The sequence below is a fragment of the Leptopilina boulardi genome, unplaced genomic scaffold (genome assembly GCF_019393585.1).
Source record: "Leptopilina boulardi isolate dan_hultmark-lab unplaced genomic scaffold, ZJU_Lbou_2.1 LbouV2_292, whole genome shotgun sequence".
NCBI classification, from domain to species: Eukaryota; Metazoa; Arthropoda; class Insecta; order Hymenoptera; family Figitidae; genus Leptopilina; species Leptopilina boulardi.
This window is the reverse complement of record NW_026137854.1, coordinates 1930914-1956240: the sequence shown is the minus strand read 5'-3', so window position 1 is coordinate 1956240 and position 25327 is coordinate 1930914. Positions and strand designations below refer to the sequence as shown.

The following is a 25327-nucleotide window of genomic DNA, read 5'->3' as shown; positions in this document are numbered from 1 at the left end:
CGTTTCTGCAAAGAAAAAAGAAACAAAAAAAACGAAAATTAATTGAATAAATCGTAAGTTTTAAATTAATTGCAATGTTTATTAAACTTGTGTAAAGATTTAAATGTCCCAGTTAAATAAATGTTTAACGTAAAACTTTCCTGAACATTTAAATTACATTTTCGCCTAAGTCATTATAGCGAAAATGTATTGGACATGTTCAGGAAAGTTTTGCGCTAAATATTTATTAAGTGGGAAATTTAAATCTTTAAACAAATTTCTATAAACATTGCAATAAAATATTTCGAAAATTTAAAGTAAATCTTTAGGAAATTTTCAGGAAAGTTTCGCTGTTGTGTGGGCTACAATACACAGTGTATTAGCATGTATTTTTTCTCAACGAATCTTAATTTTCAATCATAATAGTCATATTGGTATTAAATTTCGAAATAAACTCAAAAACTGCTAAATAACACAAAAACAAGAAAATTTTTTGCCAAGACACTATACTAATGTATTCCGATGTATTTTTTTCCCACGAATCTGAATGTGAAATTAAAATTGCTATATTTAGCTCAAACTTTTAAAATAAATTTTAAAAACTGTCTAAAGACACAAATTTTTGAGTTTATTTCTAAAGGTTAAGCCAATCTGGAAATTCTGGTGTCAAACACCCTGTGTGCCGTTTACGTGATTTTTAGAAAGTGTGCCAGAGTAAAGAATTAATCGAATTTACTGAATATATCTATTACACGAGTCCATCTATAAAATACACAACACGTTAAGGTGAGAAGGGGAAAGAAGGGTTGCATATTTTTTTGTGACAATTGTGATAAAGAGGGGGTTGTGTCATCGTTTGTAGTGTGACATTACAAAGTAAAAAAGTAAACATACATTTATGTATTTTATATTATTTGTTTGAGCATATAATTTTTAAATATGTTTAATAAATCATGTTGAGTAAATTATTATTTTTTTCTTTTTTTTGGGCGGGAAGGAGATATTTTCTTCTAATGAAATAGTTTGTAGGAATTTACAAAACACAATTTTTAATAATAAGGACATAACAAAAATTTTTAATACTTTAAAAATATCTTATGAAAAAATAATGATATTTTACTAACATGTTTAAAAATGAAGGGGGGAGGTCAATCAATTTTGAATTTTTGTAAGACAGTTTGTCAAAAATTTGACAAGATGTGCCAAGGGGAGTAGTGGGGTTAAAAAAAGGAAAGAACTGTGTGTGTTACTGACGACCCCGAACCAATTTTTTATACTTTCATTATTCTGACGTAAACATTTTCATCAAAAACCCCTAAGTACCTCTGACTCAAATTTAAGAGCAATTGGTTACAATTTTTGGTTTTTCAATGTTTTTGTCTGCAAAAACAATTTTATCCTATTACATCTAGGCATGTGCGGTAAATCGGTATACCAGTTTACTTTCAAAGTTTTTGTGGAAACCGGTGGTCGGTTATGAAATCCCGGTTTTCGGTTTTTTTAAACCGGTTTTTCGGTAGATGCCGGTTTTATTATTATTATTTTTTGTGATTAAGCAACTGTTTAGAACCGTTTTTTTACAAATATATTGGTATTTTAAATATACCGTTTTTAATATAATTAATAATCCGTTTTTGGATTTTCAATTCTACACAGGTCTGCCTACATCTCGGTTAAAAGTAGAAAATGTTTGCAAAATTATGCTCAAATGTGACAAAATAATATGTAATGCCCACTTATATGTAGGCCTCAAGCAGTCCATTAAAACATGAATAATATTATGTAAATTTTAGATTTCTTGATTGATATTGTTCTAATTGATATTCTCCTAAGTAAATTTATAAACCAACCTAAATCCATTTTCTCATCATTCTCCTGACTCTGCTCCTGATCCTGAACCTGATCATGATCCTGATCTTCATGCTGATACTGATCCTGATATTGATCTTGATACTGATATTGATCCAGCTCTTGCTCCTGTTCTGCTTCTTCGAGGTCGTCCTCATCCTGTCCGTAATCAAGTTGATCTTGATCAGCATTTGACGTAATTGCGACAAGATATGGCGGTGGCGATATGTCCATATTTGGCACCTTTTCAGGTGGCAAATATATAACGGTTTCTCGTCCTAAAATGAACATAAATATTCAACTAATTTAAAAAAAAATTAACGATGTTTCCAAGGCTTTTAAGGTATAGCAAATAAATATTTTCGAGGATCACCATTATGTTATTCGTAAAATTGTAAATCTAAATTATTTGTAAAATCACAAACTCATAAATTTTTTCTTACTGATGAACTATGTAATTGTTAACGCTTATTACTGCCCTTATAAAGTTTTAAATGTTTAAATGAACAAATTTAAATAATATTCTATTTTAATTTTATATTTTATTATAAAAATTAGCATTTTGAAAAAAAAGTATCTTCAAAATTGAAAAAAAAAGAAAATTTAAAATGAGTAAAATATACGGGTTTTAGATAAAAAAATTAAATGAATATTTACTGAATAAGACCCCGAATATCATATAAATAATAATAATAATAGTAATAAATAAACCTTAAATTTTTGGAAGTATAGATCTATTTTCAATTACCTATAACTTAAAAATGCTTGATTTTAAAAATATTTCGCCAAATAAAAAAAGTTTATTTTCTCCTTGACGATTGGGATGCAGTTTACAAAAAATAATATTTTGCATTTTTATTTTAAAAATTAAAATTGTTTATAAACAAATTCATTTTTTCCAATTTTTTTTTTCTTAATTTTTTTCTTAATTTTTATCTGAAAATGGTAAGAATAGTTTACATGTAGTTTTAGAGTGGGCCTGATAAAAATATTTGTTAATAATTTGTTTGAAAAAAGCAATTATTTTTTTCGTTTTTAATTTGCATTTTTATGTGTAAAATGTAGGGTTTAAGTGAAAAAAAACTTTTTATTCTAATAAATGAAAATAAGAATTAAGAAAACAGTTTTAAAAATGTATATTAAAAATAATAATTGTTTATAAACAAATTTATTTCTTTGAATATGGGGCGTTTAAAAACTTTTTAGCTTTATTTCTTGTCTAGGAATGGAAGAAACAGTTTGCAAGCAATTTTGGAGAGAGAAAAATATTCAAATTGAAAAAAATGAATTTGTTTATAAGAAATGATGTTTTAAATAAAAATTCCAAAATTATTTTTTTTGGTTCACTTTATTTAAAAGTCGAAGAAAAAGCAAATTTTAATCTTTTGACGAAATTCTTCACAAAATCAATCATTTCGAGTCAAAGGTCATTGAAAGTAACCCGAGCCCGACCTGACAAAAATTTAGCCCTATACCCGATTCGAGTTTTCGGGATTTTGCACACCTCTAGAAAGTTCAAAACTTTACAACACCCAATTTATGTTTATTAAACAAGAACAAACTTTATTTGAAATATTAATACAATTTTAATATTGCTTATCGCAAAAAAATTTCTAATGTGCACTGTAAAAATAACTACCCATTAAAAAATGCTTGTGTAATACATTTTTTTAATTGTATCAGTTCATAAAAGAAATTCGTTCAATTACTTCTCTTTTTTAAAATAGTAAAATACGTTCAAAAAATGTTAAATTACCTAATCGAAAAACAAAAAATGAAATAATAATGTTGAGTGTAAACTTATTAACATCAATTAATTTTAAAACTCGTTCATATTTAAATTCTTTTGCCAAATTATATATATAAATTATATTTGGAAAATTCACATTGTTGTGAATTTAATTGAAAGTACGTTACTTACCGTTTGAGTCCAGGGCAAAACACATAATCAAATTGCTGTTGTCGGGATGATGAAGCATTTTACCCGTTGTCGGGTCAAAAATAGCTTCAACCATTTTATAGTGCTTATCACTCATTTTCTTCTATAGTTTGTTAAACAAACTGGTCATCAAAATAAAAAACAACTAATTGCACAAGGTAATTGCAGTATTGCACACTTCTACGCATCTTCTACGCAGTTCAGCAAAACACTTTCTTTCAAAAGCAAATCATGAGCAAAACTAACCCTTCCTGACTACTGACAGTAAAGGTGCATTCACACGTGTGCAATTTTGCATTTCAACAAAAAATTAAGTTGAGCACCACTGTTCACTGGTTTTAGTTACTGCCAGTGATTGACGAAAACATCCTTTATTTGTTTTCTGACCGAGGTCAATACAAAGAGGTTGCCGCAGATTACAAATATGTTTTTATAAAATTCTATCTTGTTTCCAGCTTTTCACACATAGCTTTAATATATTGAAACACATTTATCATGTCATTATTTTGTGGATTCTCTAATGAATTTAGGAAGACGGTTACCATGGTCGATTCATCCTGATTTGCACAGATATATTTGTTTCTCTCTTCCATGAGGAATGGACATTCAAGTAGGGGGTGATAACACATTTCCGTTGTATTTATTCCACATACACTGCAGGTTCCAGAGACACTCATCTTGTATGTTTTTTTATTAATCCTAATTCTGACAAATATTTTGTTCAAGAGACGAATTTGGCTTAAAACTCTTTTATGGTCTAAAGAAATTTTAATTTTTAAATAATTTTGAGGTCCTCTAGACAATGACAAGTGTGGTAGAATCTGCAGTGAGCGTGACTCACTCAATCTTTTCAAATCTTCTAAGTACAAGTAATTTTTATATTTCTCAATCCACGCCTTCTTTTTCAATTGCAGCCGAGTAACATTGAGATTTTTCCATTCCTCTTTTTTACCTATAAGATCGAATATAGATCCCACTTGCTCACACCAATTAAACTTATGTTTACGGCTATTACTGCTATCAGCGAGACTTTTCAAACGTAAAAAACATATCTTAGGATATCTATTATCTTCCATCAATAAGATTTTTTTAATGAGATTTAATATTAATTTAAGGACTATTACAGAAAAAATTGGATACCCCTGTTTCAAGTCTCACGGCGTTATTCGGTGTATTCTGAGGCAAGTGTAAAATTTTTTTTTAAATGAATTTTGAATTTTTTCAATATCCTCTAAGTATCTTAATCCCCAGATTTGTATCGCGTATGTTAAGTTGCTTACCGAGAGGCTTTTAAACAATTTATTAATTGGATCCCAGGTTTTTAAGTTTAGACGGTTAATTAATGAAACTGTTGCTCCAAGAGCCACATTTGCCCTACTGCTAGCAGCGTCAACAGCATTTAAAAAAGTTGCTGAGTTTGAAAAAGTGACCCTCAAATAATCATATCTAGGGACTATCTCAATCTTTTCTTTATCGTTGTACATAAAGGATCCATATTTATGATTGTGACAGTGTCCACCCTTTATAAAAATGACAATCTGAGTTTTCTTTATGTTTATCTCAAAATTATTAATGGTACAATACTCTTTTAACGCTTTTAAAATTTTTCTCATCTCCACGCAAAAATTCGCAGGAATTGCAATATCGTCCGCGTACGCAAATAAAATTATTTCTACGAGGTGATTTATTAAGACTCCCCTAATCCCCTCTGATTTTAAAAATTCTTCAAAATCCGCGATAAAAAGGGAAAAAAGTAAAGGACTCAATACCTCCCCCTGTAAGACTCCTAAAGTAACCCTAGTAAATTCTGGGATGCCGGAAGATCCCTTCACTGCGATTTTAGCTTTGGAGTATAAATTTTTTAAAATGTTAATTATTTTAGATCCCACTCCTATCTTGTATAATTTATCCCATAATAAACTGTGCGTAACTGAGGGGAAGGCCCCGCGAAAATCTATGAATAACACAAATACACTACCGTCCGAAATTGTGCGAACTCTGCTTTTTCAACAACTATAAAACTGTTCAAATCTTCAAAAATATTAAAACTGAAATTTTTTCCTCTTTATTTTATTAAAGCTAATAAAATTCTGAAAGAAATGACACCTTGACAAAGAGAATATGTTAATTTTTCAATTAGATATCTAAGAAAAACCCAATTTTCAATGTTTTTACTATTTTTTTTATTTCTCTGTCAAAAATTAATATTTTTAAACGTTCTTAGGCTCATTGAAATCGTATTTTGTTATGCAATTCAAATTATATAAAACAATTTATGTACAGATTCTTCCCTAGCGTATGCAAACCGTGAAAGTTGGCTCATAAAATGTCAAAAAAATTAAATTTAATTCTACAATAAAATATAATGTTTAAAAATCAAGTAAATATATCATTCTAAACTTCTCTGATTTATGTAAGTAAATTTGAAATTTATACATTTTACTGATCATTTTTTGTCATATAAACATTAATCACAATTTTTTGACATTTTATGAGCCAAATTTCACGGTTTGCATACGCTAGGGTAGAATGTGTACATGAATTGTTTTATATAATTTGAATTGCATAACAAAATACGATTTCAATGAGCATAAGAACGTTGAAAAATATTAATTTTTGCCAGAAAAATAAAAAAAATAGTAAAAACATTGAAAATTGGGTTTTTCTTAGATATCTAATTGAAAAATTAACATATTCTCTTTGTCAAGGTGTCATTTCTTTCAGAATTTTATTAACTTTAATAAAATAAAGAGGAAAAAATTTTAGTTTTAATATTTTTGAAGATTTGAACAGTTTTATAGTTGTTGAAAAAGCAGAGATCGCACAATTTCGGACGGTAGTGTAACTTCCCACCCTCTCGTTTCAAGCGAGTTTGTATTAGTGCATTAAGTGCAAAAATGTTGTCAACACAACTTCTTTTCCTTCTAAATCCCGCTTGCTACTCGGGTTAAAGGTTATTGTCATCGACCCATTTATTTAACCTGTCCGCAAGTATTTGCGTGAAAACCTTGGCAGGATTGTTTACTAGCGCGATTTGACGGTAATTCTCCGGGTTCGACCTTTCTCCCTTCTTAAAGATCATTTTGGCTAAAATATTCGCCCATGAATTTGGAACTTCCTCCTTATCCATTATTTTATTAAACAAAATTGAAAAATAGTTTATCCAATTATCTGGGAGGTTTTCTAGAAATTCATATGAGATCCCATCCGAACCTGGAGACCTACCCTCCTTACACCTTCCCAAACTTTTTTTAATTTCTAAATAAGTAATTTCTTCATCTAAAAGTGGGTTTGCCACGGGGATCAAAGTTACCGGAATATTTGAAATCAATGGAAATGTCGATTGGAAATAGTTATGCCATTCTTTTAAATCAATTTGATCTTCCGTGGTAAATCGAGTTCTGAATTTATTTATGATTTTCCAGAAATTAGAAGAGTCTCTCACAAAGGATAACTGGTTTAACAGCGAATTTCTATATTCTTCTTTTTTAATTTTTTGGAGACTTTTATATATTTTTTTATTTTCGTTATAATCTTCGATCATTTCTACTACATTAAAATTATTAATTTTACATTTTTTTAAAGACTCTTTTAACTTATTTTTGAGGATAACACATTCACTATCAAACCAAGGTTTAGATTTAGATTTAATCGTATAAACTTTTACCCGCATACCGAGACTCGTCGCTTTTTCATAAATATTTTCATTTAAAGCATTTGATAAATCGTTAATATCATCCAATTTTTCTATTTCCAACAATGTTTCACTCATAAGAGATCTATATTCCTCTTTCAGTTCTCCCTTCCATTATAAACGAAATAGATCATTTACAGAATTGTTATTTTCATTTATTTTTAACAATTTTATCGAGATTGGAAAATGATCCGAATTCGTAGTAACACAATGAACCATAAAATCTTCAATCCCACCAAGTCCTACAAGATTAGTCCACGCAAGATCTATTGTTGATTTTTCCAAAGTATTGACAAATGTGTATCGGGAAGGATTATCTCCTCTTGTTCTTCCGTTTGTAAGAATATAAGCATTTCTTTCCATAATAGATACTAATTTTTTCCCCCTTATATCTAATTTTTTATCTAAAATAAATCTTTTACAACTGACGAAAAAGTTTTCTTCAATTATATCATTTGTTAATTGATTTAGATCTCCTATTCGTGAATTAAAATCACCTCCGATATAAAATGGTAAATTGGGATATTTAATAGTTATTTGATCTACTAAATCTTCAAAGTTTGATAAAAAGGCGTCAAAATCTCAGGAATAAACAGTACTTACAATGAATTCGAATTTCGTATCTCTATTTAAGAATTTAACAATTATACAATCTTCTGTGCTGCTTAATATTTCCTTATTGTATTTATTTACATTGAAAGCCATGATGAGTCCCCCCCTCGCTCTTCCCTTCATCGCTGACCTTGTCGCTGGACTGTACAGGACGGTGAAACCACCGAAGTGACTCGTGAAGGCGAAGGAAGGGTCATTCTCCGCCCATGTCTCACTCAAACAGACGATATCATTGTTGTTGATTATTGAAATTAAATCAGCTACGTTTCCTAGGCCTCTAACGTTCAAAAATAAAATTTTTCGACAGCTAATGTGTAAAAACTGCTATGTAGATTGTTGGGTTTGTTTTTTAAGATTATTTTGCCGAAGAAAATCCACAAGTTTTTCGTCCGGCTTTGCAGGTGTAGATTTTATCATCTTCTTTTTGTTTGAAGATTTAGATCCAGGTGGTCTACCCCGTTTTTTGCTTGCGGTAGAAATTCTTGATATGGTAGAATCATCGCTTTCTCCATCATAATTGTCGACTTCACTTTTATAGACTTGGGAAGACGGAACGAGTTCATGTAGTTCTTCGATGTCATAGTAAACGTCATCCATGGAGATTTTCGACCCCTTGATTACTGCCACCTTCCCTTGTTGTTGCAGAAGATTTCTTGCCTCCCAGAGTTTATTGTACAGGAGTTTCTTTTTCTCTCTCAACTCTCTTGTCATGTCATTAGCAAAGCTTAAATTTTATTTTCCAAAATTTTTTGCCTTTTGGAAGATTTCTTTTTTACACTTAGGGTAAAGTGTCCTAAGAGGACGCACTTAACTTACTTTTAGGCATTACTTTTTAACTAAGAAATAAAAACTTACGAAAAACCAACCTAATTATAGTAACATATCCCTAGAATGAACTCACTGTATTAAAAGTACAAATATAAACATATTCTTTTGTAAAATAAATAATTTCGAAGATAAGTCATTTGCGCACTCTTAGGCATGACTTTCCTAAGAGTACGCAATCATTTTCCCAAGAGTACGCAGGTTACACTGTTAAAGAGAAATAATAATTCTACGTAAATGAAAGTGAAAATATTTATCTTCTTTTTATTGTTTTTATTATATTATTAATTTATGTATATAAATTTATTATTTAGTCGCATAAATCATAAGTAATGATTAAATAATTAGTTTAGAAAATTAAATTAAAAACAATAAAAATATTAAAACCAGTAAATAATAAATGGTTAATTTAAATTGCTTTAAGAACAAATTAACTAATCATCAAAATAATATATTACTCCACATGATTACTTTTTACGCTTAGGTTGGGATTTTCCGGGAACGGCTTTTTTTACTTTTTTCTCCATCGCCTTTTGTTCTTTTTGAATTTTCTTTTCCATAAGTTGTCGCTGTTTTTCAATTTTTTTCTCTTCACGTTTTCGTTTTCTTTCATTTTGAAGTTTTAATTTTTCCCTTTTTTGCAATTCGATTTGTTCTAATTTATTTTTAAATTCGCTGCTTGTCAAAACTTCTGATTTTTGATTACTTTTATTGCGAATTTGAGTTGTTTTTAATCGAGGAAGTGGTCGGAGATCGGCCGGACTCTTAGTCATTTCAGAAGCTTGCACTTCTTGATCTACATTTCTTATTTCTGAGGTTAGTCTTAATATATCTTCTTCTTTATCAACTTCAACCACAGAAGGTACATTTCTAGTTTCATCTGTGATGATTAAGTTTTCGACATAATTAACTCCTTCGATTATTATTACTGCATTTTCAATATCTTCGGCAGTTTGCTCAACTAGCATTTCAACAACTTCAGGCACAATGTAATTATTATCTTGTTGTTGAATAACATTTTCAACAACGTTGTTGTCAGCAAAAGGTCTGTCACTCACAAAACTTGGTGCAAAATCTTCGTCAGTAAATATTTCTGAGTTGAAAGGAAAAATGCCTGTCGATTCAAAAGACTTGACTCCTTTATCAATACTGGACACTTTCTGATAAGCTTGCTTAAACAAGAAAGCTACTTCTGTTTGTGTGATGACTTTACCAGGATGATTTACGAGCCACATATCACAAAATTGCCCGTATGCAACCTTTAGCGGTCCGAAATAGCCTTTATCCAGGGGTTGTACTTTATGGCTAGAATGTGGAGGAATTGTGATGAGCTCAATGAAGTTTTGTTGACAATATTCGACAAACTTCAAAGTTCTGTGCGAAATGTGGTTATCAAATACGAGTAGAACTGGACTATCTTGAGAAGGTCGAGTATATTCTTTGAAGTGTTGCATCCACAAGAAGAAAAGATCATTATTAATGAAACCAGACTCAGATACCATTTTTAACGTTCCTGCAGGAGCTTCAGTGAATAGGTCATCTCGCATTCGCTTTCTAGGAAAAATAAGACCTGGTGGAATGAATAATCCGCTTGCACTCATACAACAAATACCTGTTACGAGTTGACCGCGTTCAGCACTCGAGACTCTTCCAACTAGTTTTTTACCTTTTTGTGAGATAACCTTGGGCATTTTATTTGGTACTGTACTTAGTCCTGTTTCGTCCATATTGAAAATTCTGTCTGGTGAAAATTGATACTTTTCATACAAAGTTTTCAGATTTGCGAAAAAACGATCCATTTGCACCTTATTAAAACCCATGACTCGTCCCATTGAGCATTTTTCCGGTTGACGAAGTGATAAATTTTGTCGAGCGAAAAAATTATTAATCCATTTGTCACCAGCAGCTTTTTTTTCCTTAATGAAAGGATTTTCAATATTGTTCGCTTCAGCATATTCAAAAGCCAACATCTGGCAATCTTTCTTTGTAAGTCCATAAAATCTTATGTCTAAATCCTTAATATGATTGGCAAGTTGTAATTCTTGTTCTGGACTAAAAACACATTTAAAACGCCCTAGTGACGAAGGAATCGTTCCAGCTACTAAACGTTTTCGCAACGTTGCCTCGGGAATATTGAACTCTTTGGCGATTTGTCTTTTTGACTTTCCTTCTGATAATTCTTTTTTTATCGCTTCCATAATTTGTACAGTAAACCTAAGTTTTCTATCAGTTTTTCTTATATATTTACTCATCTTTGTAATCTAAGAAATAAGAAAAAAAGGAAAGGATATATTGGAGTTATACAGGTTAAGCAGGGGTTAGGATTTTCAAAACAACGGTGCGTACTTTTGAGCATTTTTTATTGCGTACTCTTGAGCGATAGGAAGAGAAATGAAATAATAATTAAAAGATAAATACAACTTTCACAAACCAGATTGTAAATAAATGGATCATTTAAAACAGACTTGTATTACATTTTCAATATATTTGACATTTGTCTAAGATGTGAACATATTCATAAATCGCTTATTTTCATAAAGTAAAAAATTACAGTAACTCGCACTTCTACAACGACCAACATAAAAATTTAGTAATGAAAATCTTACACAAACTGGATGAGCCTAACTGACACAGAATTTAATTCGTAATACTTAATAAATGCTTTTAGTGCTCCAAATAGGTGTCAAAACTTCCATCAGAAATTAATATACTAGAATATTTGATCGTGCGTACTCTTAAGCAATGCGTGCTCTTAGGCTATCTTACCCTATGAGCCACAAGAGAAACGAGAATCGGCCGATTCCCCACTATTTTACCTATTCTTCTGACCTCCGTGATGTCATTTTCCTGAATATTCACCTCAGTTTTTTAAAGATTGAGATCACCGTATCTTTTAAGTTCAAATTTTCAGATGGATTGTCTCTCACCTTGAACAAGACGATATTATTTGCCCTCTCTCGATTTAAAAGATAGTCTATTTTGCTCTCACACGCACTAACTTTATTTAAAAGAAGATTATTTTCTTCCTTTAGTTTTTGATATTTCACCTTTTGCACTGCGACACTTTTTGAGATTTTTATATTTTCCTGTCTCAAACCACTAATTTCACTTTCAACACCATCCATTTTTTTAAGCTAATAACAGTTCTTTCAAATCATCATTAGTGGTCATTTTGAATTTGTTACAAATTATTTACAAATAAAAATTAATTATATCATTAAAAAAATATGGTCACTTACCTTTTTATTTTTTATAAAATATTTAAATAAATAAATACAAATATATTTTTATACAATCTTCAGCCTGTCCAGACATACACGTTGAAAACGTAACAGAACGTAAATTGCACGCACGCGTGCATGCGTGTTGTCAATTCAACTCGATTTTGCTACATTTAGCCCACGTGTGTACGTGCCTTTGGGTGGCCCATAGGCGCTTCCGTAGTTAACGGACAACAGAAATTAATTAAACCAATCAATGACGACAGTGAAAAAATTTTATATTATGTTAAAAACGATGAGCTCTTTAAAGTTCTTTTCAAAGTACATTCAACAGTTGGACACGGAGGAAGAAACCGCATGGAGTATGAGTGTAAAAAATTGTATTGTAATGTTTGTCAAAAAAAAGTTCAAATAAAAAAAAGGCCTCGTTTCCAAACCTATTTTACACTCAGCGTACAATTCGAGAGCTCAACTCGACTTAATAGATATGCAATTACAAGAGCACAATGAATTTCGATTCATAATGGTATATCAGGACCATTTGACAAAATTTGTCAACTTGCGACCTCTGAAATCCAAAAGAGCGAAAGAGATGCAACTGCAAAACTGGGTGTGCACAAAATAAGTGCAAATGTTTTAAAAATAATAGGAAGTGCAATTCTAAATGTCACAACAGTCTGTCCTGTAAAAATAAATAAATAAGATAAAATTTGGCACTTAACTAACAGGGATTTTATTAATAAATGATTATTACATCCATAGCAATAAATTTTTTATTATTAAACAACATTGCCCAAACTTTTCCCGGGCATTGTCGACATTGACCGTAACATATATATATATATATATATATATATATACATATATGTAACTAAATAAGTTAAAAAAACAATTATCGTTTAATATAAATTTTAACACTTTTCATAAATATGTTTCCAAATTATTATATGTAAATAAATTAAATAATAAACAAATTAAATATATTATAATGCAACAAATAAATTATAAGTTTTTGAATTAAAATGTCAATTTTCATTGGTTTCTTTCTATTTATTTTTTAATATATTTTTGTATAAATATGAAAATTTTAATACCAATAAATAAGGATTAATTCTTCCTAATTTTTTGACAGGTTATATTAATTTATTTTCTTGAGTAAATTTATTACCATTTAAATGATCAAAAAGTGAATTTTTTTTTATCGTTTAAGTAAAGTACACATCTTAAATAAAATTTATACTCACTGATCTAATTTTTTTTATTTATTTTTTAACATGAAGTCTCTTTAACAATATTTTGACAAAATATTGTTATACAAAACCAATTTTTAACAAAACAATTTTCAAATTAACTATTTTATTAAAAATTTCAACAAATAATTATTTTTAATAATTTAAAGTAATAAATATTTATATATTGAAATTATATTTATTTATTTGTAATTTTAAAAATTAATCATAAACTTGTCGACCATATCTTACCATTTTTCTGATTAATCATACACGTTTAAAGAACGAATTTAATCCATACTTTTCTAAAATGTTGTTATTGTTGGTGAAAGTCTAAAAATCAATTATTATTGAATTTAATAAAATAGTTTTTGAATTACAACGTTTTTAATTTTTTACTTTTGAAAAAAAATTTTTTTTCAATGAACAATATTTATAAGTAGAATGCATAAAAGTTAACATATATATAATGATTTTTAAAGCTTTTTTGACGAGCTACACGCTGTTAATAATATTTTTTTTTTTTAAATAACATTTGACCTTGAAATTGAAGGTCAAAATGTTAATTTACGTTTATCTCAAAATCGGATTTTTTAAAATTATTTTTAACTATCTCAATGGAAAGCTTGACTAATTTCCTACAAAACATGTAATTTTCAGAGTGGGATCTTTTAAAGTTTTTGAGATATTAATTAATTAATTAATGTTTATAACAAATGAAATATTTTACAAACGAATAAAGTTACCGTAATTCTGAAGTTAGTAATTGAAAGTTAACGTAATTCCGCATCCAACGATCCCTATATGAAGTATTTTGGATAAGTAGATTGTTAATAAACAATTAGTTAACATTGCAATTGTTTATTAACAATCTACTCATCTAAAATACTTCATATAGGGCTCGTTGGATGCGGAATTAGCTTAACTTTCAATTGGTTAGTTTAGATTTACGATAACTTTATTTGTTTGTAAGATATTTCATTTTTATTGTTATTTAACTAAAATTGAACAAAAATACTGCATATAGGGCTTTTGGATGCTTGTTGTTAGTAAAAAATAAAATATTTTACAAACAAATAAAGTTATCGTAAATCTAAATTAACCAATTGAAAGTTAAGCTAATTCCGCATCCAACGAGCCCTATATGAAGTATTTTAGATGAGTAGATTGTTAATAAACAATTGCAATGTTAACTAATTGTTTATTAACAATCTACTTATCCAAAATACTTCATATAGGGATCGTTGGATGCGGAATTACGTTAACTTTCAATTACTAACTTCAGAATTACGGTAACTTTATTCGTTTGTAAAATATTTCATTTGTTATAAACATTAATTAATTAATTAATTAATATCTCAAAAACTTTAAAAGATCCCACTCTGAAAATTACATGTTTTGTAGGAAATTAGTCAAGCTTTCCATTGAGATAGTTAAAAATAATTTTAAAAAATCCGATTTTGAGATAAACGTAAATTAACATTTTGACCTTCAATTTCAAGGTCAAATGTTATTTAAAAAAAAAATATTATTAACAGCGTGTAGCTTGTCAAAAAAGCTTTAAAAATCGTTATATATATGTTAACTTTTATGCATTCTACTTATAAATATTGTACATTGAAAAAAATTTTTTTTTTCAAAAGTCAAAAATTAAAAACGTTGTAATTCAAAAACTATTTTATTAAATTCAATAATAATTGATTTTTAGACTTTCACCAACAATAACAACATTTTAGAAAAGTATGGATTAAATTCGAGAACTTTTAATTTTTTGTTCGGACATTTCTGGAATTTTGCCTCATATATCAAAATTATAAATGAATAATTAACTGTTTTATTTTCATTTACAGTAGTACTAGTTAAAAATAACAATATCGAGAACAATTCTGTTTATTTAAACGTTCAAAACTTTAAGGTCATGAAGTCATGAAGTCTCCCCATAAGAAAAGTTTTCAGCTTCTCCAAAAATATACTCCTGACCTGATCAAGAAAATATTTTTGTAATTTTTAAAACGAAAAGAGATTATATATATATATATATATATATATACAATCTCTTTTCGTATATTCCGCTTTTCGTATATATATATATATATATATATGGGGGATCTCGGGTGAAGTGATCAAAGTAAAAAAAAATTTTGTCTCAATTTCGCTCAAACTGGAGTAATTTGTACTTCTATTGGGTGGTAATTTATCGTAAAAAAATTTTTCAATTTGGACCAATATTTACTCGGGGGGAGGGGGTTGAAGTTTATGGGTAGCGTTTTCTTTAATAATTTTTTTTTCTTGAGTATCAAAAAAAAAAATTTTTATCAACATCAGTTTCGATAGCTTTTTTAATGCTCTTTCGATTGAGGACATGCATTTTTGAAAAAAAAAATTTTTGAACCAAAAAAAATTAATTTCAAAATTTTTTTTGACTTTTTCGGGGTAAAAGGTACGATTATTATTATTTTTTTTTTTTTTAAAGGAAAGCTGAGATTTTTTCCTGTAGGGACATGTAGTTAAAAAAATGGGACAAGAAAGATTAAACCTTGAAAATTAACATTTTTTATTCACTTTAGCGCTGCGCTGCGATCTACCACGTGACACATTAGTAGTATGGTATTTGGAGAGAAACATTAATGCTCTCTGCATTTTACAGGGTTGAAAGTGTTATTGAGTAAATACCTGTATTTCATCAACGTTTAAATTTGGATAATAATAAATGAATAATAATTATATAAAGTGGAATCTTGGAAATTATAAAATCGGTTCAAAAATAAATGTAGCATACTAATAAGAGTTTACTTTATTATAGTAATCAGTCTTATCAAATAAATACTCATTTATATCAATTCATCATTCATTTGGTTATTAATTTATCCATTTATTCGAATATTTGACTGCAATGAAAAGCCAAACTGTCGAATGGACAAAATGTCGAAAAGTCAAGACGTCGCATAGTCAAAACGTCGAATAGTCAAAACGTCGAAAGGTCAAAATGTCGAAAAGCCAAGACATCGAACGGACAAAATGTCGAAAAGCCAAAACGTCGAACGGACAAAATGTCAAATAGCCAAAACATCGAACGGACAAAATATCGAATCGCCAAGACGTCGAAGGGACAAAATGTCGAATAGCCAAAACGTCGAATAGCCAAAACGTCGAATAGCCAAAACGTCGAATAGCCAAAATGTCGAAAAGTCAAAACTACGAATGGACCAAATGTCGAAAAGTCAAGACGTCAAATGGTCAAACTGTCGAATGGACAAAATATCGAGACGTTATTTTGCTCTGAGTTTCCCTTCTATATAATGCACACTAGTTTGTGTTGCGTTTAACACTCGATAGATATCGCTAGTTGTATTGTTTTTAATGTTTTTTTTACATTTTTATAATAATAATAATAATAATAATAATAATAATAATAGTAGTAGTAGTAAAGTAATTATTATAGTATAATAATAATAATAATAATAATACAAACTTTTAATTTTAAGCAGTTAAACTAGTGTGCATTATATAGAAGGGAGACTCAGAGCAAAATAACGTCTCGATATTTTGTCCATTCGACATTTTGACCATTTGACGTCTTGACTTTTCGACATTTAGTCCATTCTGCTGACTCTACATTGGCTGCGCAAACGTGTACGTGAACGTGAACGTGCTGACGTCACAATGTTATTCAAATGGGTGACGTCAGCACGTTCACGTTCACGTACACGTTTACGCAGCCAATGTAGAGTCAGCATTCGCAGTTTTGACTTTTCGACGTCTTGGCTTTTCGAAATTTTGGCTATTCGACGTTTTGGCTATTCGACATTTTGTCCGTTCGACGTCTTGGCGATTCGATATTATGTCCGTTCGATGTTTTGGCTATTTGACATTTTGTCCGTTCGACGTTTTGGCTTTTCGACATTTTGTCCGTTCGATGTCTTGGCTTTTCGACATTTTGACCTTTCGACGTTTTGACTATTCGACGTTTTGACTATGCGACGTCTTGACTTTTCGACATTTTGTCCATTCGACAGTTTAACTTTTCGACATTTTGACCTTTCGACGTTTTGACTATGCGACGTCTTGACTTTTCGACATTTTGTCCATTCGACAGTTTGGCTTTTCGATATTTTGTCCATTCGACGTTTTGCTATTCGACGTTTTGTCCATTCGACATTTTGTCCTTTCGGGGAAAAACAGTCGTCTCCATCAATAATAATGTAAGTAATGAATTATGAAGAAAACTTTAATGAAAAAAATATTCATTTTATATTATTTCTTAGTCAAATAAAGACTCATTGCAGTCAAATATTCGAATAAATGGATAAATTAATAACCAAATGAATGATGAATTGATATAAATGAGTATTTATTTGATAAGACTGATTACTATAATAAAGTAAACTCTTATTAGTATGCTACATTTATTTTTGAACCGATTTTATAATTTCCAAGATTCCACTTTATATAATTATTATTCATTTATTATTATCCAAACTTAAACGTTGATGAAATACAGGTATTTACTCAATAACACTTTCAACCCTGTAAAATGCAGAGAGCATTAATGTTTCTCTCCAAATACCATACTACTAATGTGTCACGTGGTAGATCGCAGCGCAGCGCTAAAGTGAATAAAAAATGTTAATTTTCAAGGTTTAATCTTTCTTGTCCCATTTTTTCAACTACATGTCCCTACAGGAAAAAATCTCAGCTTTCCTTTAAAAAAAAAAATAATAATAATAATCGTACCTTTTACCCCGAAAAAGTCAAAAAAAATTTTGAAATTAATTTTTTTTGGTTCAAAAATTTTTTTTTTCAAAAATGCATGTCCTCAATCGAAAGAGCATTAAAAAAGCTATCGAAACTGATGTTGATAAAAAATTTTTTTTTTGATACTCAAGAAAAAAAAATTATTAAAGAAAACGCTACCCATAAACTTCAACCCCCTCCCCCCGAGTAAATATTGGTCCAAATTGAAAAATTTTTTTACGATAAATTACCACCCAATAGAAGTACAAATTACTCCAGTTTGAGCGAAATTGAGACAAAATTTTTTTTTACTTTGATCACTTCACCCGAGATCCCCCATATATATATCTAAAATTATAAAGTTGTCGAATTATAGCGCAAAATTATAACTTTCCGGAAATATTGCGATTTCACACGAATTATTTTATTTGCCAAAAATTTTATTTAATATATTTCATTATATTAATAGTTATAATTCGGCGTTCTGCTTTTTGTTTTGTCATTATTAAAATTGTTTTTGGAATCGTTCGTTCATCTATAAATAATATATATTTAAAATAAGGAAAAAATTTTATATAGTAAAAGTTATAAAAGGTAAGTTATCGGTTTTATATTAATAATATGGTAAATTATTACTTAAATTAAAAGTCACTCACAAAAATTACATACTTAAAAATCATTTTATAATGATAAGCAGGTTATAAACTCGAGCCATCATTTTTGAGGTTTGGTTCTGCCAGATCTTGTGGATTTTTTTTCGATTATACAGGAGAAACAATGTGCGTTAAATTACTCGCCTGGGTAGGGTAACATGGTGCACGTATATTTTATTTTTATCTTAGCGACAGGGGGTCGATTACGTAACTTTCCCACTTCCCACATCCCACTTCCCACATATCACTTCCCACATTTTACATCTCACTTCCCACATTTTACATCCCACTTCCCACATCTCACTTCCCACATTTTACAACCCACTTCCCACATCTCACTTCCTATATTTTACATCCCACTTCCCACATCTCTCTTCCCACATTTTACATCCCACTTCTCAATTCCCACATCCCATTTCCCACATCTCACTTCCCATCTTTTACATCCCACTTCTCACTTCCCACATTTTACATACCACTTCCCACATCCAACATCATGTGGGAAATGGGAGAGATGTGAGAAGTGGGATATAAAAGGTGGGAAGCGTGATAAGAAAAGTGTAATGTACAATGTGAGATGAGAAGTGTGAAAAGTGAAATGTGGGAAGTGAGATGTGGAATGTGAAATATGGGATGTGGGAAGTGGGATGTGGTATGTGAAATATGGGAAGTGGGATATGAATAATGGGAAGTGAGAAGTGGGATATGAAATATGGGAAGTAAGAAGTGAGATGTGAAATATGGGAAGTGGGATATGAAATATGGGAAGTGAGAAGTGAGATGTGAAATATGGGATGTGAGAAGTGAGATGTGGGATGTAAAATGTGGGAAGTGGGTTGTAAAATGTGGGAAGTGGGATGTAAAATGTAGGAAGTGAGATGCTTTACGGACGACGCGTTGATCGTGTGCGCTGCCGACTCGGCGGAGGCTCTGGGGACATTGGTTAACGAATGTCTGCGGCTAGCAAAATGCTGGCTGGAAACCAGAGGTCTTCAAATGGCCCTGGAAAAGACCGAGGCATTGCTGGTCACAGACAGACGTGGTGATTAAACAGATTACGTACCTTGGCGTGGAACTGGATGGAAGGTTAAACTTCCATCACCACATAGCTACGGAGGCCCCCATGAGAAGAAAAGGAGACTGGTGGCGAGTGTCGCCCACGCTAAACTGCTTTACGCAGCACCAGCGTGGTCCCCCTCCGTGAGAACAAACAGATGTTTAACCATCTGTAAAAAGATGCTGTCCGCGCAGAGATGCATTACTTCATGTATCGCTCCGGCTTATCGGACAGTATCTACGAGCGCTGTGCAGGTCCTTGCAAGTGTCCCGCCAGCAGATCTTTTGGCGCTTGAGAGAGAGGAAATTATCCCCCTTCTTAATGAGGCGAATTCCTCTGAAGAGGAAGATAGACCCAGAAAGGATCGCATCCGCTTCGAAGCGAGGCACAGGCTTGTCGAAAAATGGCAAGAAAGATAGGACGGGGAGGTAAAAGGTCGATGTACTTATCGCCTTATACCGACACTCGCCACTTGGTTAGGTAGGAGCCGTGGATAGGACTCCTACTATTTGACACAAGCACTGACAGGTCACGGATGTTTTAATTCGTACCTGCAGCGCTTTAAAAAGATAGAGAGCGAGGAGTGTGCTTACTGCCAGTTCCCTGTGGACAACGCAGAGCACACCCTCTTTGCCTGCAGTCGATGGGACTTCGAGAGGCACGCCATGACTTTGTTTATTTTACTTTTTATTTTATTTATTGACTTTTTATTGTTTTCTTTTCTTGTGTGCTGTTGATTCCGCTTGACATTGATTTTCGTTTTATTTTTAAAATTGATAACGCAGGATGTCCGCAGGAATGGACGAAGTCGCTTTTGCGACAGGGTTGGAACCCCAAATAACATTGGCATGCGGAAGCCAAGGTATCTGTATACAGATTTCCTAATAATCCCTAAGAAAAAAAAATACATTTTTCACTGCACAAAAAGTTAGTTGAAATATTGAACTAATAATCTTAACTTAATTTGACAATGACAACGTCATCAATTCTATAATAATTAAGCATTAAAATTAGGTTTAATTCCCCAAATAAATTGACGGAAATTAATTTGGAGTTCGAGTTTTTAAATATATATGGTTAACTTCCTTGGAGAAATTAATTACAACTGAGAAAAATTCCGCTGAACTATTTCTGAACTGAACGTAGCATCAGTGCCGCGTTTATTAAACAGTAGAATCTGTTAATCGAGAGATACCATCTAAACATGATTACAGAATTAAATATATTAAAATAAATGTTACCAAATTTCTGGAAAATTTACAAGAAAAACATCAAGAACAAATTATTTCAAAATCGTTGAAAAGAAAATGTAATGAGAGAGGTAGTGAAGTTTCTGAATGATAATTGAGCACCCAGGGTAAAAAGGTTAATTTGTCTTTGGAAAAATTAAAAGCTCACGTTTCCAGGTCGTTTACTAAAGAGATTCTGGATGATTTTCGAACAACTAACGGACTGTCCTTAAATCATATGAAAAAATTAACAAACCTTCTTGGGTGCAATATTAGAAAAAAACAGTTCCTGCTCATATTATAGTATGTCCATATTTCCTAAAGATCATTTAGACGAGAATCAACCTTTTTCAAGTGAAGAGGGTACAAGTTCAGAAATATAAGACTTTAAAAGAATGAGCAAAGAAAAAAAATTGAAAAGTGTTAATAAATTATTAATTTTATGCGTAGTTTCAAAAAATAAAGGAAACATACGATAATGAATAAATAATGATTGATTTGATTAAACTTAACGATATACCGTTTATGTTTGTATCTGATTTCAAATTATTACTAATCGTAAATGGACAGCAAACAGCAACAGCTTCTTGTCCGTGCCCATATTGTTTTGTGCAATTACAATGCTTAAGATCTGGAGAAGAAGAAAATATTCCTTTTGATTCTAATTCCGAGACGACAGAAAATCCTAATCAATATGAGATTGATTTGAAAACATTCGAAGATTTGCGAGAAGATCACAAAAAGTTTATTTCTCTACAAAAAATAAGAAATTTGCTAAAAACTGCCATAGTACTATAAATGCACCATTATTTAATGAAGACAGCGACACTTGCGTGTTGCAAAAATGTATCATTCCAGAGCTGCATATATTAATGGGATTTGTAAATCATCTTTTCTGGAATGGTTCAGTGCCTCTTTTAGGTAGAAAACGAGCCTTACTTTGGCCTAAAAGCTTATGTGTTATTTCTAAGAACTATCAAGGAGAAGCTTTTAAAGGAAACGCTTGTAGGAAGCTTCTGAAACATCCCGATAAACTTTTAGAATCCGAAATTTGTAGAGAAGTTGGATCTTTGAAATTAGTACCGTTCGTTTCATCATTTAAAGCAATGGATAAAATTGTCAATGCTGCTTTTTCGACAAGAACAGTAAGTTCTAATTGTGACGATCTCGTTAAAGAATTGGAAAAATCTTTCAAGAGTACAGAAGTTAGCGAGACTTTAAAAATCCATGTGATCCTTAAACACCTGTCTCAATGTCTGACTTATCTCGATAAAAATGGCCTTGGAATATGGTCAGAACAAGCTGGTGAATCGTTTCACAATATCTTTTCAAAAAATTTTTAGAGTCGATATAAAATTAACAATATTGAAGACCGACGATATTTGTCGAAACTGAAGAAAGCAGTAGTTGAATTCTCCTCGCAACATATTTAAATTAAATTTTGTTTAATTAAAATTCAGTATTTTTATAAGTTTGTATACTTGTATGTTTTATGTGTTTATGTATGTATATTCCCAGAATAAAACTGTTTAATATATTAAAAAGTTAACTTTATTTTTCGCTGCTATGGTTAAACTTGAATATCTATAGCAAACCCGATTAGCAAGGATTTTGTTCTAAACGGATTTTGACACTATGAACAAGTACAAATCAAATCCTACTTACAGATTTTGCGTTCATTTTTATGAAACCAAAAATCTTTGGAAGCCTGGTGTAAATAACGTTTTGATTGGAGTGAACAAGTTGGGTAAACTGCTCGTTTAATTAAAAGTACAGATGGACACCTTTTGAAGCGTAAATAATTTTTAGCATTTGTCTGTTACCATCTTCAAAACTGTAAGCCGAATGTGTAATAAGAGGTTAACCTAATTATGTGCATTGAATCTGAAACGAAACCTTCAATAATATTGAATTTATTAAGATTTATTAACTGTGATGGCTTTTGAATTCCAAAACAAGGTTTTGATTTAGTTCCTATCTGCATGTGATCAATCGTATCGATAACGTTTCGACTTTTTGCAGGAGCATCAAGTAAAGAGTATTTATAACTACCGGATTTTGGCTTCTTTATATTACGCACCCATTTTCCTGGGTGAAGGCACCAATTGCAGCCATATTCTCTGTTAAATTGATTTGTTCCTTGCATTGGTGCTCTGGCTACAGCTACGGCTACTTTTATCACTAGTCTTTGATTATTCACATTACATTCAATTCCTTCTTTTGAAAGTTTATTTATATTCTGTACAAACGGATCAAGAAATACATTCATATCGGGTTTAGTTTTACCAAACCACAATCCAGCAACAATTAGTTAACTAGTTCGAATTGGAAATGGCACTTCATTTATTTGTAAAAAGGTCCTACATATCGAGTAAGTCGAGCTTTCATAAAGAGGCGCACCACCTGTATTAAATACTACAGTACAATACTATGATGTCTGTCATCAATCTGTAAACCAGTTACAAGTGCTTGATACAACTGACCATCAGAAATATCTTCAAAACAATTTGGATTATGGACTCTTTTTTTCATTATGTAATTATAATAATCAATATTTGAGGAAATTAATTCTGAAATTTGTAATGATACATCGAAGTATACAAAAATTTCATCATAACATGAATTTTTTATATTGAATGTTTCGTTACATAAGTCGCACTTGATGTACTTTTGATTGCGTTCAAATATTCCAATATATATACCACAATTTGGACACATACAATGAAAAGTGGCATTCTTAGATGGATTAAATAAAGTGTCAATGAGATAACGAGTGTTAGGTAAAATTGGAAACTCAAATAATGAATTCATAAGTTGAAATAAACTAACAACAACAGTTTGTGAAAGTGAAAAAATAATACAAAATTTTTAAATCATCATCAATAACTCCACTTAAATATATTCTTCAAATTAAAAATAAAAATATCAATTTTTATAAAAATGGCACAACTATTTAGTAAATTTTTCGATTTTTTTCTTAGATTAATTTACTAAAAAGTTGAGCCATTTCTATAAAAAAACCCATATATACTTCCAAAGTATATAGATTATAAAATTTTATAGTTTTTTGTTTCAGGTCTTAAATTATTCAAGAAACCTTTCCGCCCGTTTTGGTCTGAAAAATGAGTAGTCGATCTAATATATGACATCTATCGCCGCCGTTTTGTAGTAAAATTTCAAGTCAAATTTTTTTTTTCACTTTAATATGTAGTTAATAAGCCCTTTAAAAAGAAATCCTATTCCATTTTTCATTTTCCCAGAATACATCATCAGAGATAGGTCTATTTTTTCGGCCTCTACACGGGAAAAAATTTAGCTGCCAACTACTGGTCACGCTTTGTACAAAAATAAAAGTAGCTGCTGTCTACGTATCTATGAAGCTGGTGTCAGATTTTCTGGATACGTGCTACCCATGTACAACGCACGCGCTGTGCAGACTCATAGTTTAGCTGCATTCCCTATTTTCGGGACCTTACTCGAGTACTTTTATTTAGTAAGGTGCGTTTGATTGTTTTCGACAAATCATATAAAAATGGATACATTTTTTACTAAATACAAACATGTATAAAATATTAAAAAATTCTAAGATTATGTGAACAATAAATGTAGAAATGAATTTGATGACTTTTTGACGACGAATAATAATTTGCGTTTTCTCTAGACTGACCCAGCAAAGCAAAAAAAGACAAATTGTTAATATATTTAAACACATATTTATTTATATTTTAATTTAATTTACAATGAAAAAAATAAGAAAAGTTTTTTAATGACTTATAGATTTGTCCTCGAAAATATTATAACCGGATAAACTAACAAAGTTGACTAAAAACGAGATAATTTTAAATTACAAAAAATATATCATCATAATATTTTTATTTATTCATAATTTTAAAATACTTTAGAAATCATATATTTTTTAATATAATAAGATTATATGATAATATACTGATTGTAATATATACAGATAATTATTTTATAATATATTTAACTTAAATAATTGATGTACATGCGCTCCGATCATTAATTTATTCTTTCTTATTCGACTCAAGCATCACCTGTCCATGCGTTATAGATATCTTGTGTTTACAGCATGGGTAGCTCCTATCCATAGAATAGTTCGCGGCAATACACAGAGTACAGAGCTGCAGCTGTGCTGTACACAGTAAAGCTCTAATGCAACATTTTTTCCCGTGTAGAGTGGTGTTACCCCTTAATGTTAACCCCTTGACAGTCGAGGACCCATATATGTCCAAAAAAGGCGTGCCACCTTTGTGATTTTGGACATATATGTCCACATTAGAAAAAAA

The 25327-nt window shown here is 30.5% G+C and overlaps 1 protein-coding gene across 1 annotated transcript; it reads right to left on the bottom strand.

Annotated features, from left to right (window-relative positions):
* Positions 1 to 9364: 9364 nt before the first annotated feature.
* LOC127282288 (uncharacterized) lies at positions 9365 to 12022 on the bottom strand. Its single transcript, XM_051306460.1, has 3 exons — positions 11825 to 12022; positions 9587 to 11158; positions 9365 to 9466 (listed from the first exon to the last, which is right to left on the bottom strand). The coding sequence occupies exons 1-3, from the start codon at positions 12020 to 12022 to the stop codon at positions 9365 to 9367; spliced, it is 1872 nt and encodes a 623-aa protein (XP_051162417.1).
* Between the last annotated feature and the right edge of the window lie 13305 nt (positions 12023 to 25327).